Below are 16,785 nucleotides of genomic sequence, written 5' to 3'. Positions count from 1 at the left end.
CGTACAGTAGGCGCATTCAAGAACGGCAACTAATTCCACACACACTCCATAACAAGATGATTTATTTGCGTGAAAAAAATTGCTAATCTTGGCCTGCTTCTTTGTTTTTGAAATGCTGAAGACCCTAGTCTCGATCTTATCAAGGCTGTCCAGGTGTGATAGCCCAGTTCCCTCCATGTGGCCAATACAGCGGCCAATGATGCCGAACACTGCCGCGACTTACTTCAGCGGCGGAGTACGTGCGTGTAGCCAGTGCCTCATGTGGACGATCCTCCTCTTCACATCAGCTGTCCGCCTGGACATCGCAGTCCACTTCCATGAAGTCGTCTGCAGACACGTCGTGGGGAACTGCTGCCGAGAAGCGGACGAGAACTCTCGAAATGCGCCGGCTATGCTCTCGTCGTCTTCACCAGTTTCCGCAAGGTCCGCCGTCTCGAAGCCTGCCTTGCAGAAGCAGTTGACCACTGTGTCCATCTTCACGCCTCGCCAGGCATTGGAAAAACTAATCCTTCCTTGAAACAACCAAATATTAGGCCTGAAATGCATCCCAAGTTTGTTCTTTTGTTGAATTAGTTTTGATCAAAGAAAGAAATACTCTTGACATTGGTCTTTAAACACGACATGTCGAATGATTGTCGAACATAGTAGTGTCTTCAGCAAAGTGATCCTCTGCAGCCATACATGCGCAGCACAATGAAGTTAAATAGCTGCTAGTTATCCACTCAAGAATTCTGCAAAGTGCGTTTCGAGCCATTTGAAGAAACGCACGGGTTTGTGTTCAGTTGTACACACTGCCACTGACGGGGCTCTTAAACAGATTAGCGTTTTCACCTTGGTAAACATCCCACTTTTTTTGTCAATTTTGACTTCAGTTTGTCTGGAACTTTCCTGACCCAAAGCATAATCATTGTTTACGTTTTCACCACATACAGCTTCACAGTAAGTGCTTGGGACAGGGGAAAAAAAAAGCTGCATTATACAGCTTGACAATGCCCTAGGTTCACCGTGTTTAGTTGGCAAAAGCAAAATAAATTTCAGGACAATGCAAACAAGCAATGCATGTGCTATACATTAGAAAAAGGTTATACGAAGATAGAAATGCAGACATATTTAATAAAGCACACTTAATATACACTCAAATTTCATTTTACCAAAGTCGCATCCACCACAAAAATACTTTACTTACTAAAGTATTTACAATTATATGTAACACTGTATCTATGACAAAGCTATAGGTAACTTCGTTATATTGAGGTTTGTGTGTAGATGTATTAGAGAGAGCGCACATTTTCACAAGTTACTTTGAAATTATTTAGTGTGTTAGGCAAGCAACAGCTCGGCTTTAAAATCGTAGTGCAAGGCCTCGGAACATACCATTGTTCGAAGTCGCAGTATAGGTGCATAAAATGATTGATTTGTTGATTAGCTATAATTCGTGTATAACCATGACTTTACAGTATCGGATAGAAAGAATAATAAGAATTATTTGTATAGTGGGTTTAATACAATTTTGTATTTAATGAATGTTAAGTGTGGGTGTTCATGAAAGGCTCTTAACAGAATCTAGAGCCTTTTTCTGTAACGTTAGGATTGCTTTGTTTCACTACCCGAATTGAATGAATAAGATAAACCACAGTTCTGAATCTCTGCCCTGCAATTTTTTCTTTTTTTCTTGTGGCATAACTAAAAGAATTTTCCTTTGAAGTTGTCCAATTGATGTGCTTGGATTTGTTACTATCACTACCCATTTCGTCTCATTTGATGGTTAACGGTGCGCCCTTTGTTCCCAATGACTTCCAGCATTACACGCTTACATTTCCTGCGACTACTCTTCATTGTCACAATAAGAGTTGTAAGAAACCATGGCTGCATCCTCCCCTGGAACGTTCTTGTCTGTCTGCATCAAAGTGGCACCTTTCATCATCTTGCCTTCATCAGTGTCTGGAGCAATCCAACGGAACGCTCACCACGCAGCGTCCATGAAAGTTTTGTATCACCTTTTCACAATGTTGCATTTTTTCCAGAAGTTTCCAATGTACCATGCTGGCTTACCATGTTGTCATAGAGACAGCTTTTATTTCACCACCATGAAATAGTTCAGCAAAGCCTTCACGGAAAGTGTTCGGTTACAATTGTCTTGTCCCAGCGGTAGGAAGATTTTGTATGGTTCAACACTCCCCCTCTTGCAAGAATGTGCATTCAGCCCGGTTGGTCAGACTTGACTTCCCGGGTGTGGGGCATTAGCTTCGAGACCCACTGCGGTGAACACAATTCATACTGTCTTGTGCATTTATTCATTTAGAGCGATTCGTCTTACATGAGGCAGATGTGCACATTTGAGCCGACGCAGAAATGTTAACACGTGTAAAAATTTACTTGTGGAGCACAGAGGTGAACAGTAAGGTTCTGTGTAATCGAAATGGCAGACAGCTTTATTCATAATACGTATTGGAGGAACAAATGGGAACAGAAAAAGACATTTTGCATCTTCAACAGTGATATACGATATGTCACAACATATTGTATCTATACATTGACAAATACTGTCAACATAAAGTAATGTATGTATGGCAGCTCAACGTCAGTAGTAAATGACCACCTAGCAGGATGAAACTTGTTTACCAGACCGATTGGGCACTCTTTTTAAACAGTCTTCCTGTCTCCACCAATGAGAGCCATTTGCACAGTTGCTCATTGATGCTGAGAACGCATATTTTAGACAAATTGTTTAATACAACTGATTATGTTTTTCAATAGAGTTTTGTAAGAAACATGTTTGTGATGAGTAGCATTCGTACAATGACAGTATCTTTGTACTGTCTACAGCACGACCACAACTAAACTCATCGCTTTAACATGCAGCTGATAGCTGCTGCTGAGAGCAACTAGTTGATTACTAATAGTGTTTGTGATAGTGTTTGCTGAAGTTTCTGTGCTTGGTTTGTTACTGGTTACGGTATCTTTTGCATGAATACTGGGTCAGTTGATGGGTGAGGTAAGGATATGTAAGAATCGACTAAGCAAACCCATTCCTTGATATGGATGCTGTACTATAATGATTTATTTAGAACCTAGAATGCCGTGTTTTCAATGCTGAGATAACAAGGATATCACTGATGGTTACAGGCATGGTAATAATTCTTTATATGCAGCTTTCCATACTGATCAATAATATTTTTTTCATCAAGCATACCTATCTGACAATCAAGGGTTTGGTAAATTTGGCACAATCTGGATCGAATCTGGTAAGAAAGATTGCCTTGTGGTGCTCCTTCACAAAACAAGAAGTACCTTAGCTGTTTCACTCATATTCTGGTTCATGCAAACACTGAATGTAATAACATGAACTCTACAATCCTAGAAACTATACACCTTGCTTTGCAACATCTTAAAATAACAAACTCCTGATAAATATGGCAGTGAAGTACAGGAATGTGTGATACCATAAAAGCGTGCAGTGGCCACATCACAGGTCTGGGTTGATAATAAGCCTGCCCTTGGCACCCTTAGAGTTGATGATGTCATGGTGCGATGCCTTAGCGTCGCCCAACGCGTAGGTGCGGTCCATTACTGGATCGAGCCAGCCGTCTTCGATGCCCTTGACGACGGCTTCTGCTGTGGCTTGCCACTCCTCCTGCAAGGGATGTATAGTCACATTATGCAATGAAACCCGACCAATATGTCTCACTATGTGACCTGAATGTGGCTCCACACAACGACCATGAACCTAACCAGTTGACATAAATAATGAAGTAAACATATATAGCATTGCCAATAACCCACAAACTATTTGTTTATAACTAATATTAAATTTACTTCAAGGCAGTTTCTTGTTGGATGTCATTTTTTTATAGTGAGATGTGAAACTAGTTTTGAAGTGAGCATGTATGAACCATCAAATCGTACTGGTCAAGAATTAATCATAAAATGAATGTGAGCCCAAATGACTTTTGGCCAGCATTTCCATCACTCTGTAGTGAAACTTGAGGGGACACAAAAAAAAAACAATAATAATTTTGGTTGTATTAGCAGATGTCCTTTTTGCAATACAAGCTGCACTACTCTTACCATAACAAGATGCTTGGTAAATGAGAACACATACGAAAAGCAAATGATTGATATGTGGGGTTTACCGTCCCAAAAGCACCCCATGATTATCAGAGACCCCATATGGAGGATTCCGGAAATTTCGACCACCTGGGGTTCTTTAACGTGCACCCAAATCTGAGCACATGGGCTTAGAGCATTTTGGCCTACAGCCACCGCTGCCGGAATTTGATCACGCGACCTGCGGGTCAGCAGCAGAGTGCCTCAGCCACTAGACCACCGTGGCGGGGCAAAAAGAAAATTCATGTCGTGATGCGACTTTGCGGTTATCACACCAACTTACCGTACCATCACAAAGTTTGACAGCATCTGTTAGGGCTAGCATAGTTCTTGAGCGGTAAAAGCAAAATGAAGAAGGCAACAGCTAGGCTAAAAACAAATAGCTGCGAAATGGTGGCAGCATGCTGAAGTACATGAAAAGAGAGCATACTAGGTAACAAGAAAGGCAAGGCAGCTGTGCGAAAACCTCGAGGCAATGGAAGGTTGGCCCAAATGACGACATGCTGTAAATCTACACGAGGTGCGAACGCTCAGTTTCAGCGCAAGTGTCTGTCTCTGGTGCATGGACATCTGTGTCATGTCTGTGGTTTGACTCGAACTTCTTCTTGCCGAGAATCAACGTAAGAACAGCCTGCATCACCAAGCTAAAGCCTGAAATCAATCTAGAAGTAACCAGATTATGGTAGTCTTCAGAATCGTCTAGTGTTGCTGTTTCAAGGCTTATGCACGGCTTAGTGCAAGCTACGCCATTTTTTTTTCCCTAAGCTGCAGATTTCTGTAACAATGGCGGCACAGTTCCCCAAAGAGCCGGCATTGAGGAGTGTACAGATACGTGGGTGTACACCAATAAGCCCTCAAAGGAGCGTCAGTCACATGAGTATCTGTGTGGCCGTTTGATAATAACAGATGCTCTCTCGATTATGGGTGGGTCAGCGATCAGCGCTTTCCGGTACGACCATCTGATGTTTTTGTCCAAGTTCACTTGTCATTTCACGTGGCTTCACTTCATTGTTGCCTTTCATCGTCGCATTTCATTGTTTTACTCACGAGCGTTGCCTGCAGCAACAGAAGTGTCGCTGCAGGCAACAAAAGCATGTGGGTGAAGGTCCCATTCACAGAGGGAGCCAAAAGGGAGCATTGTGCTATGTTTGGAGGGAGCATTGTACTCCCTGATAGAGAGCACTTTGCAATGTTTGGAGGGAACATTGTTCAATATGCGGGAAGAAAAGAACAGCAGATCAGGCATGCACAGGCAAAGCTTCTTTTGGCCCCAATTTTTTTTCTCTGTGTGCAGCCATAAATGCATAGAAGTACTAACTTCCAAAGTACTCAATCCTTATTTATTACTCCCTCTCATCTAGCGTTTCAACATATGTAGTGTTGCTATCATCAGGCGTGTGCAGAGCTCACTACCAACCACTGCATGTCATGACAACTGTGGACAACTCGAAGGAGCCCTGCACAGGAATCGTGCACTTCTGGCACCAATCTCGCCCTCTTAGGTGAGCCCAGTGCTGTGTCCACATTTAAATCATTCTCTTCCGAAGCTAAAAGTCTTACTTGAGTAGATGCAAACAACGATTCTCCGATGATGGATGTCTCCTTGCCCATCATGTGCCTCGCATCGATTTTCGTGGGTCCACGGTTTCCCACAACCTGCACACAAGACATTGCACCATGAATGTCAACACTCTGCATGCTTAAGTGTCGAACTACGACGCACACAGTGCCGTCAGTGCTGCTGGCAGTATCAAAGGAATCGAGGCGCACATTAAAGTTGCACTGATACGGTGATCCAAAAGAATGGGATCCAAGAAGGGAAAGGTGGAAGCTTGCATTGAGAAATTCGAAAACAGTTGCAGCCTTTACAGTATTTCTTAGAAAGTCCACTTGTCGAAACGACGGCTCGAGCGTCCACCCCCTGTTTTCGAATTCATCGCAAAACTGATACGGTGAGTACAAGAAAGTTCAACACGTTGGAAAAAACAAGGAAAGCATTTGTTAATCTTTCCGGCTATAGGTGAAAAGAACATAACCTTCGAAATGAACCTGTAGCAGCATTTTGCAACCCCAGAAGCCTGGAAAGACTCGAAAAAGAGCGATAATGTTCGCACTCAGTTGCATCCTGTAAACTCAACAGTACCCACATTTGATCAGATAGATGTACAGTATCACAATCATCATTATCAGCTCACTTATGTCTGCAGCCTGTTTTGTCTCCAGTGCAGTCTCTCAATAAACTTCAATTTGTCCTGCTTTGCAATTTACCCTGCAAACTTCTTAGTTTTATAGATTCGTTTAATTGGCTGCTATCCTCGGATGTGTTTAACATCTTTTCATAACCATTCCGTTTCTTACTGACCGCTGGTTCTCTATCCTACAAATTACATGGCCAGCCAATGTTTATTTCTTTAGTTTAATATCAACCAAAATATCTGCCACGCGAATTGGTTCGCGGACCCATTCTGCGATCTTCCAATGTGTGTTAGTGATGCCTATAACTTCATGTACCACTGTACACTGTGCGGTCCTTAACTTTTTTTTTTATATAATGCAAACCTCAACAAAATAAAGAATAAAAATGTGACACAATCATTTCGTTATAACCGTTACTTTATATTTTGCCCTCATGAACAGCACGGGCGGTGTGAGAGCATAGCATGCATCAGGTAAGCCAGAGTCAGCGTCCTGCTATGTACTCTTAAAACTAAAGGATGTCGAAAATTGGTTGTGAGCTTTAGTGAGGTGAAATATCCCATACCAAAATGAATGTCTAGCATTTATAATGCACTAGGAGACCTCTGAAATTATTAAAATTCATTCACAGTAATTAAAGTTATGACATAAAACCATTTTGTGGCATTCAAGAACTTTGTTCTGTTTAAACAAAGCCGAAAACTAAACAGGACCGTATGAACTGAAATATCTGGACTTTAGACCCTGTGCTAAACACAAATGTGTGTATTGTACCCATAAAGCTTGACTGAAAACACACAAAGGAAAATTAAAATAAAATTCATGTTAGATTTTTTATAAATTGTTATCACATGTTTATTTTATTTTCTCGATATTCGTGTTTTACAAGTTAAATAAAATGTCTTTACCAATGCCATACAACTCGTAGCAAGTCTCGCACGAGACATTTTTTTCTTGGTTGTAAACAAGACAGTCAGACATATCCAGTGCAATGCAGAAAAAAAAAAAGCTATGTGGACTGCTGAAACTATAATTTGCTTGGGTTGTTGAATGCAGCAATTTGTCCATAACCAAGATCCCACAGCGTTAAGAAGCTTGAACTATGTTGACTTTTGTTATTATGCTTACAAGGTAATTGTGATAGCATAACATAAAAATACTGTGTACGAGTGAAATTGCAAGACTTTTTGCCAGAATACTCTCAAAGAACTTTGGTGCTAAGGTGTGCATTGGTAGGCATCACATCTGGCAGGCATTGTACCGCTTTACAGAACTGATGGCTTGATATCTTAGCTGGTGAAATCGCATGCATACTATTCAAGATTTACTGTAGTTAATGTCCTCTGCTAGCCAACATAATAATTTGCCAAATAGGTTGGTGACCAGTGCCACAAAAAAAATCATTCCTCAAGCGAGCTATTCCACTGACAATGTTATCAACTCACTCTTCATTAGATTTCAGTAGTAGTTGTGCCGAGTATTTCTAATCATGCAAAACAGAAAAGCTTGCATTTGCAAACAGAAATTCGTTATTGGCACACTTCAGCGAGACATTCACTGCACATAAAAAATCGGCCGCGATCCTGATCTGCCAATGTGAATGTCCAGCGAAGCTGTATCAAACCACGCTACTCATGCCGAGGGGGGAGGAATTATTATTACTTTAGACTGATGGTAGTGATTTGTGGTCGCTGTTGTTGATTGCAATAGGTTTCGCGACCATTTTCAGCAAGGCGAACTTGTTTCTTTTGTCACTCACTATATTCACACTGTTCTTTTGGTGTCCTGAATTTCCATGGTCTACCCATGACAGTTGGAATGAATGAATGAATGAGTTGCTAGATGGGTCTACCTTTTATCTACGAAAGTGGGAAGCACACGGGGAGGGAAGGAAGGGCAGTTTGTTCTTATTGGAAGCCCTCATGTGAAGCGCAAAGCAGCTAAAACCCAATTTTTAATGGGAACACGTGGAAGGGCAATCCCCATTGCTCACAGGCACATTATCATCCAGTATGTGGTTTTGATGCTCGTTCAGTGGTTTTCTTTATTGAAACGAATACTAAACTTAATGCTGCATTCCTGATTGCAAAGAAAGGTGTCCCATTTGCCTTCAATTACTGAAGAGCCCCTAAATCACCCCGAGGTCGAAATTTGATTGATTGATTGATTTGGGGGGTTCAACGTCCCAAAGCCACCATATGATTATGAGAGACGTCGTAGTGGAGAGCTCCGGAAATTTCGACCACCTGGGGTTCTTTAACGTGCATCCATATTTGAGTACACGGGCCTACAACACTTCCCCCTCCACCGGAAATCCAGCCGCCACAGTCGGAATTTGATCCTGTGACCTGCGGGTCAGCAGCCAAGTACCTTAGCCACTAGACCACCATGGCGGGAACCGAGGTCGAAATTTAGATTGTCGCATTACATTTGCGGACGAGTCCACAGTGAACGTGTTCATCGGCTCGCCTGTCCACTTTTCCAAATGCGTTTCCGTAGCATTCAAAGCAAAAACACAAGGAGCACATGCATCCGCTAGCAGAGGAGGAGCATACGACCATAAGCGTCTGTTGTTTGTTTAAGTGTTTTGTCTTGACACCACATTTAAGCTACGTGGTGTTTGCTCATCTGCTTATGGAGGTGAAACCATTGAGGAGTCCAGGTATACAGCTTTTGTAGAACAGTGCAGTAAATTAGGTGAAGAAAGGCACAGTGAAAGTGCTGCAGCGCACTCACAATTACGACACCATTCTTCCCCAGAAGAGTCAGGTCGTTGTCCAGGTTCACATTTGCAAGCATTTCAATGATGACGTCCAGTCCCTGTCCTTCGGTCCATTCCTGCAAACAAGGAAGGTGCCATTAGCCACGAAATGGCACAGTTTCACTTTCGCAGCATTAGTACTTTGATCTTGCCACAATTTGCATACAATGTCGATTTCTGTTTCTGTGGCGGCTTTCAAATTAACTCGACTCGTTATTCCATATACTTGAAGTTGCTGTCACCATCACAACGCAGTCGAAGTGAAACTTCAGTCTTTTTTTATTTGACAAAGTAAGTACTACTATCATTTTCAGAAGAGGTGTTTCATAGAACCTAGACCATTGAAATCCTCAAATAACAAAGGAAACTCAACCTTGTCCCATGTGTAAAAAAATTTGACAAGAAACACGCAGAAAATGTGTCCAGGTTTCAGATAGTTATGTCATCTACGAACTGCATCACATGAACAACAAGCCTTTTTAATGTAGAAATACTTCCCGAATGTCTGACCTAGCAGTACTAATTTCAAATAAATGTGCTTTCAATTACGAAAACTAAGCGGTGTCACCGATGTCCCCCATTGCAAAACTAACACAGGTGATGACAAATGAACGAGCTATTTGCGGGCAAAGCATTCCACAACCACAGCTAACTGCTTGCAAGCTGTGGTGTCTTCCAGGTAGTGAGCGCAGTTGTGTAGCACATGCACCTGATGACTTGGTTCGACATTAGCTATCTCTTTGCTTCAGTAAAGGAATTCTCATTATTGCTCTTGGGTTCTACATGATCAATTTGTGCATTGTTTACATGATTTCAAGTATCCCCTGCGATAAACTTTTTACCGTTCTGCCAGTTATCACGAAGCACACTTGAAGTCAATGTCCTCGCATCTAAGAAACTAAATTCACTCTCACACTTCTATTTGCACTATTTGCGAAAGTATATTGACACATAACATGCATTCATTCAATTTGTATATCGGGCAGAAGAGTAAAGTGCAATGGTGTGTTTGTCCTGACTTTAGAGCTTTTGCAGCCAAATGCACTGTGCGTCATTACAGGCCTTACACTAACTGCTCAGAGACCTGCCATGCAAACTGGGTGTGTGCTGCATAATGTGACAATGTGACGGTGGCTGTGCTGTTCCCGCTCTTCTGTCACACATACAGTCGAACCACAGCATAACGAAGTATTTAGGCTTGGGCGAATACTCGAGCACCTCAAATATTCGAGTGAATATTAACATATTCGGATTCGGCTTCGATTCGGATTCAATATATTGGAAATTTCGAAGACATTGCAATCCTTTGTGTGTTAGCTATTGGTGCAAACACTCACAGGGTGAAAATTATGAGCAACTTTGAAGAATAGTACATTCTAGAAAGTTGGAACAAAACATTCACGATAAAAATGAAACATTTACGCTTACGCTGAATCATTTCATAAGCTTTGGACGTCAAACCGGGCAGCACCCTGCAGTAGCAACAACCGCCCCTTTGAAACACCGTGAGTGGGCTGTCATTAACCAAAACAAGAAGAGGCAGACAAACCATGATCTTGGGCAGGTAGTCTTTCTGTTTATGGCAGGCGGTGAAGTCGGCACCCAGACTTTTTACGAGCTCCATGCCGTAGCTGGTTCCGGCTGTGCCAGCAACACGGCAGCCCACCAGATGTTTGGCGATCTGAATGGCAGCCGTGCCCACTGACCCGCTTGCACCATGAACCAGGAGGCAGTGAGAAGCCTGCGCTTTGGCCCTGCGCGTGCCACAATCAAGGTGAGAAACTCTTCGGAAAAGGCAAGAGATGGTGCAGGTTTCGCACGTCACGGAAGTCGGGGTAAGCAGAGCTGTGAAGAGGCAGTAAGGCAAAGTGGTGCATCTTGGTAAAAAAATATGCAATACGCATTGCAAGCATTCACTGACCACTTGCCAAGGCCGCAGCAAAACACGACATAGTGGAACTGCCCAACCTCGTGTGACAACATAATCATCAGGACACCGCAAAACAATACTGGAAGTATTGATACAAAATGGTCGCTACATTGATTTAAATTATGTATAATGATCCCAAGAAATTTAAAGAACCTACAAAAAATCTACAAGCAGTCTTTTACAAGGCTATTTCCTAGTGCACATACCCATTTATATAAACTATGTGCAAGTTCAAAATTTTATAGCGGTGCCCCCCTCCACATTAGGTGAATGCATGCGGCGCACTTAGCGTTCCCCCCCCCTCTTATTAAATGACTCGGGGTTGCGGTGCACCCCCCCCCCCCCCGTGCGCACGCCTATAATTCTGAATCCGCACCCTTTGTAGTCAACACCCGAAAATCACCTCCAAGTTTCCTGAATATTCTGGGCTGGTAATGTGCACAAAAACGCAGTTATCCAGGAACTAGTGCACGCACAAAATGACATGGTAATCTTACTTGAGCACGATCGAACGGTAAGCGGTGAAGTAGGGAACGCCAAGGGCGGCCCCCTTCTCGAAGGACAAGCGCTCGGGCAGCCTCCAGACGTCGGTGTCGTTCATAAGGCAGTACTGGGCGTATGTGCCGTGCGTGTTCTTCGTGTCCCGGTTCGAGAAGAACACACGCTCGCCACGCTGTGCAGTGCATTCAAGAAATGTCAGGCTTAAGTGCTCCAGCAGTGGAGCAGCCACATTAGTGACACTGCCATACCAGACGGGTTTCCGTCGAACTCTTAAATTTCATCAGTGTACACTCAAACCTTAATATAATTAGCCAGGATACAACAAAACACCAGTTATAATTAATTAAATGAAAAAGAGCATTCCAATATAGTATTAGGAATATAACTTTATAACAAAATTTCGAATATAACGAACTTATTTTCAAGTAAGATATAACTTTGTTATAATGAGGTTTGAGTTATTAAAAGCTGGATCCGAGCTAGTTAGTATAATGACATACTATTGAAACTGGTGAGGTATTAAGTAGCTATTAATGTACCAGAAACGTAATAAGAAATGGCATTTAAAATGTTACATCTGAAAAAAAGGACAGGAACAAGAGCCATTGCTTTTGTAAAAACACAAGCTCGTTCTCCGAGAGTGGTGCAGAGGGCATGCTGACACAACTGGGCCTGAGACTTTCTATAAAGAGTGCCTGATAAATTTCTCAAGCAATCTAGTCGCTGTATTTGAGGTCAAGGGTAAAAAAAAATCGATATCTTCGTCTTGAGCATGCACTGTTATCATGTAATGACCGAAAAAACTAAATATACGGCACGCTTGTGTTGCAATAACTATTACTTGGAAGCAACACTCTGGCTGTCATTTACACTGTTCATATCTTGGTGTGCTCAGCAGTTTTAGTATGTCGTTTGCCCTGCAACACTTTTCTAAGTAATCACCAAATGGCTTCATTAAAGGAGTTTATAGCCTCACGAACCGACTACTACAAAAGTTTCCAGAATTCATCAAGTATGAGCAGAGTTACAAAGATTCGTCGCACGCTGTCAATACTTTCTTTCTCCTCTCATCCAGACGAGTGAGCTGGAAGCTATGCAGGGAGGGATGGCACCGGCAAAAGAAGTTATGCCACGTGCACGTCGTCACCCTGAGCAGTTTTTCTTTTTACTTCATATGCAAAACTTAATTTCAAAGCAATTGCGAGTGCAGGAATGTGGCGGCCTTAGTAACTATAAGCAACTAGCGATGCTCATACCAGCCAATGGCCATGAATCTGGGTTTATGGCATCACTTGTAGAAGGAACAGGGAATGATTTATAGCCGACTTTGAGAATTAATTGCTAGTTCCAGGCCACGTGCTGAGCTATAATGTTTGGTTCGTATGTTCTCAGGAGCATACACTGCCGATAAGCAGCATTGTCTGACCCTGCGAAAAAAGTGTTGCCGGGCCCCTTTAATGTTCTCATAATGTATGGCATGTGCCAGCACTGTGTATAAATGTGCAAGAACAATTTTTTTTATGCTGTCTGCATTTACAATAGGCTCCATGCAGCCACATATGTTAGAGGGCAACACAGCTCAAAGCTTTCAAGAGAGTCTTCACTCTTTTGGAAGCATACCTTAACATTGCTGACACCCTCGCCAACTTCTTCCACAACACCAGCACCATCCTTTCCCGGTGTGTACGGCAGTGGAAAGGAGTATGCAAAATTGCCTTCACGGATGTACGTGTCGACAGGGTTGACGCCGGCTGCCTTCACACGAATCAAGACCTGCATAGAAACAATATGCATTGAGGGATAAAGTTGCAAAGCCGACAATAATAAACTGTGACACAACGTTGAGGTGGTTTGAAAGCCAGCCCACTTCTACACTACACTGTATACCATTTTCATTGAAGAGGAGCTCCACGTGCATATTGGAGAGATAACCAGAGCTCAGACTTGGCTTGATATCAAGAAGCTAAGGGCACAGAAGGCAATGTAAAGGGCGTAACAGCAGCTAATGCTATGCTACTATTACATTATATGATTACAAGACTATGCTGTTAGATGTGAAAAGTGGCAACTGACTACTGCTCCTGCTCTGACAACAGGCCATGTGGAAAAGTAGAGTTAGGTTATGTACTTCTGGTATTTCCAAAATAATAGTTTTACAATTGCTACAGTAGAAGGTTCATCTACAGCATGTACACGTTCGTGGATGTTTTTGTTAATCTGTGTGAACGAAATGTCCATACACCTATAGACACAAACAGTATTGCAGTAGACAAGTGAAGTACAAATGTATGAATTCAAACAAATAGCAGTGTGATTCATTGACACTTCCAAAATGTACTGACAAAAGGCACTAACTACTCAATGTATACTCCATGCACCTGTCTTACTGAGGTCAAGTCAGGAGTGTGAGGTGCAAACAGCAAAGACTATTCAGAAGCAACACTCGTGACGCTGGCACATGCCAATAACCCGTGCCACTGGTTTTAAAAAATGTGGCCAGTCATTTATGTTCTCAGTTAAGAAGAAAATTGCCTTCGTGTGTGCAATCATCTGTCTTTTATCAATAAATCATCAATCACAAATCCAAAAATTTGCCCTGTATTGAAGGGGGTCCAGAACAGATTTTCACGGTTTCTTTTACAAAACCACTGAGCTGGTAGTATAGATCCTTCAGATCATGAACATCGATTTAGGTGCCTGCATGAAGTGCAACTAATTACGTGGTACTGAGCACCCCCTCGCAGCAGCAAATAAGTTTTCAGCAAAACCTGTTTTGAGATGCAGCATTGTCTTATGACATCATTTGTGGGACTGATGATATTGGTTTTTTAGCAACATTTGTACCGAAAATGGTAACACAAGTGAGCTAAGGACACTGGAGTGACTTCACGGTGGCCAGCATTGCGGCAGCATTTGATGGCATGAAAATCAACTGGAAAAAAAATACGGAGAATGGTGTATGCAATTTGCAGCGTGTCAGCGGAGACCCACGGAAAGTGTACTTTAGCTCCAACAGCTCGGAAAGGAAGCTGAAAGAAAGAGATTGGCTAGGGAGAAGATTCATCTTCATTCGTCGGCAGCTTCCTTTACACATAATGTACTCTGCTTGCATTGTGGACATTTTGTAGCCAAGCCACTTCTGTAGCCAATCACAAAAAAAAAAATGTTTCAAGGACTCTTCAAGAAGTATGCCACAAGTTTCGTTTCATGTAAGACTAAAGTGGACAGCAAGACATCAGCCTCGTGTGGCAGCATGTCAAGGTTGGCGTGCATGTCAAAGCAATAGTAGTGCATGGAACCTCGCCCATGATCACTGTCGGAGCTGCCAACACAGCCTGTTTTTGTTAAAGCACACATTAATCAGACTGCAATAGATTAATGTGTGAGGCATATCGATGAAAAAGAAGAAAACTGATGCATTTGCAGCACATGTAAAACTGATCCCAGAGTACACATGCTTAGCATGGATATCACACAAAATCACTGATTTTTCTAGTGGAACATACTGAAAGCACAGTGGCCAGGTTTGTTCTGGGCAGGCATGACATAAAAGAAGTTTTCAGTCAACTCAGCCATGATGAAGCACGTATTGAATCAGTAACCACTTTCTTCGTAACAAAGAAACTAAGGTTTAAGTTGTTTATCCAAGTGTTCCACAATAAAGATGGAATTATAAAAAATTTATATGAATACCTTTTCATATTTCTAAGTACAATTATCAATAATCACAGCTTACAAACATTTAAGCAATGTGTCAGTTTACTCATTTGCTTGTTTGTTTTTACCATTATGTCCCAGTGGAACAAGCTGTCTGAAGTACATTGTTTTTGGACATTGGAGGCCTCATGTGGAGTTATGTACCCAGATTGTTGCAATATTACCATGCACCATTTGCAAATATGACAATGAAGTGCAGTTTGTGAATGTGTATACATACACGCATGCATGCATACATACGTACATATGCTGTCACTGCTTAATTAAAAAAAAGGCATCAACACTGCTCTGTGCTGAACGAAATTTACTATCTTGCTCAGACGATGAGTGGCGCACGTACATGGTGAATGTTCTGTAAGTCATATATGGCACTTGTTTGAACAGCCCGCAGTGAACAGAGTAAATTATATTTGCAGACCAGCATTTTGGTATATGTGCGTGTTACCTCTCTGTGGTGCATTTATTTTGCGCTGGTAGAAAATGATAACATGCTCGATAACACTATAAACTACAAACACTATAAAAACTGCGCTGCAGCTGGCAGTTAACTTCGTGTCGATGTATGACCTCTTTAAATTTAACTGCGCACCTGAGAGAGGCATATATCTCAAATAAAATACGGTTTCAGTCGAAAATTAACCGGATCATAAATATCCCATAGCGAACATATAATTGAGCCGGTACTACCTCATATATGGATCTGGGCATTCGATCACACCCAGAAAGCCGTTGGTACGGTGACGTTCAACATGCGGCAGTTTAATGCACAAATCAACTCACCTAATGATCAATTTTGATTGGTCATTATGGGTCGTCACTGTGCAAAAAAAAAAAAAAACACTTTGCCTGTCCCGAAAAGGCGTGCGCCTTGGCGCTGTATCCTCGTTAGTCGGGTACGAGAGGCCATCATCAACGCGATATATGTTTTTAGCAGAACAACATGCTGCACGCAAAGAGTGCTTGCTGACCGACGCGTCATCCGGATCGAATAGCGTAGATTTTGCTCGACATTTGTGTCAATCGGCTCCAACTGTAGTCACTGTAGCTTCTACAAATCTCGTGTCTGCTAAGCGCGGTGTCCAACAGCAGACGACGCGAGCAGCCATTTACCTTGCGTGGCTCCACTTCGGGAATTGGCACGTTCTCCGAAAGTTGAAGAACATGGGGACCGCCCAGTTTGCTCACTCTGATTGCTCGCATCATCTTGTCTCTCAGTCGATCGTCGAAAAGGGAGTGCTTTCGGCGCTCAGCGGACGGGCGTACTCGTTATATTGGCGCCGTAAAAAGCGAAAATACGATAACAACGCAGCTCGAGGCGATAGCGATAGGCCGCTTGTAGCCGCTTGCACAACAACATCCTTTTTTTCTTGTTTTTCACTAATGAAAATTTAGTATAACACTGCATCACCTACGTGTTATTTGCAATTAAAAATGTGAAAGTTTTTATGAGTAAGTTTATTTTGTATTTTTGTGTGAAATGTGTCTACGCGTATGCTCGTTTGACTATAATAATGAACATTAATTACAAATCTCAAAGGCAATGTTTTCGGGCTTGACAAAATATATATTACGT

The 16,785-nt window shown here is 42.2% G+C and overlaps 1 protein-coding gene across 4 annotated transcripts; it reads right to left on the bottom strand.

Annotated features, from left to right (window-relative positions):
* Window positions 1-45: 45 nt before the first annotated feature.
* On the bottom strand, window positions 46-16,565 carry LOC119163197 (quinone oxidoreductase). Of its 4 annotated transcripts, none has more exons than XM_037415147.2 (8): window positions 16,323-16,565; window positions 13,116-13,268; window positions 11,492-11,667; window positions 10,614-10,818; window positions 9,040-9,141; window positions 5,668-5,763; window positions 3,444-3,634; window positions 46-535 (listed from the first exon to the last, which is right to left on the bottom strand). In XM_037415147.2, the coding sequence occupies exons 1-7, from the start codon at window positions 16,413-16,415 to the stop codon at window positions 3,467-3,469; spliced, it is 993 nt and encodes a 330-aa protein (XP_037271044.2). In that variant the 5' UTR covers window positions 16,416-16,565; the 3' UTR covers window positions 46-535; window positions 3,444-3,466. The 4 variants fall into 4 exon arrangements, with proteins under 4 accessions (XP_037271044.2, XP_037271045.2, XP_075730019.1 ...); XM_037415148.2 differs by having other exon boundaries at window positions 46-512; XM_075873904.1 differs by lacking the exon at window positions 46-535 and adding an exon at window positions 2,045-2,256.
* Between the last annotated feature and the right edge of the window lie 220 nt (window positions 16,566-16,785).

Source organism: Rhipicephalus microplus, chromosome 9 (assembly GCF_043290135.1).
Source record: "Rhipicephalus microplus isolate Deutch F79 chromosome 9, USDA_Rmic, whole genome shotgun sequence".
In the NCBI taxonomy this organism is placed as follows: Eukaryota; Metazoa; Arthropoda; class Arachnida; order Ixodida; family Ixodidae; genus Rhipicephalus; species Rhipicephalus microplus.
This window is presented reverse-complemented; position numbering and strand designations above follow the sequence as displayed.

Bases quoted from the DNA above. Each gene is read 5' to 3' on its own strand.
- LOC119163197 (XM_037415147.2), bottom strand. From the start codon at position 16,415: ATGATGCGAGCAATCAGAGTGAGCAAACTGGGCGGTCCCCATGTTCTT. The intron at 13,269-16,322 runs GTAAATGGCTGC...GTTTCTATGCAG, and splicing joins CCGAAGTGGAGCCACGCAAG to GTCTTGATTCGTGTGAAGGC. The intron at 3,635-5,667 runs GTAAGACTTTTA...CATCCCTTGCAG, and splicing joins CGTTGTTTGCATCTACTCAA to GAGGAGTGGCAAGCCACAGC.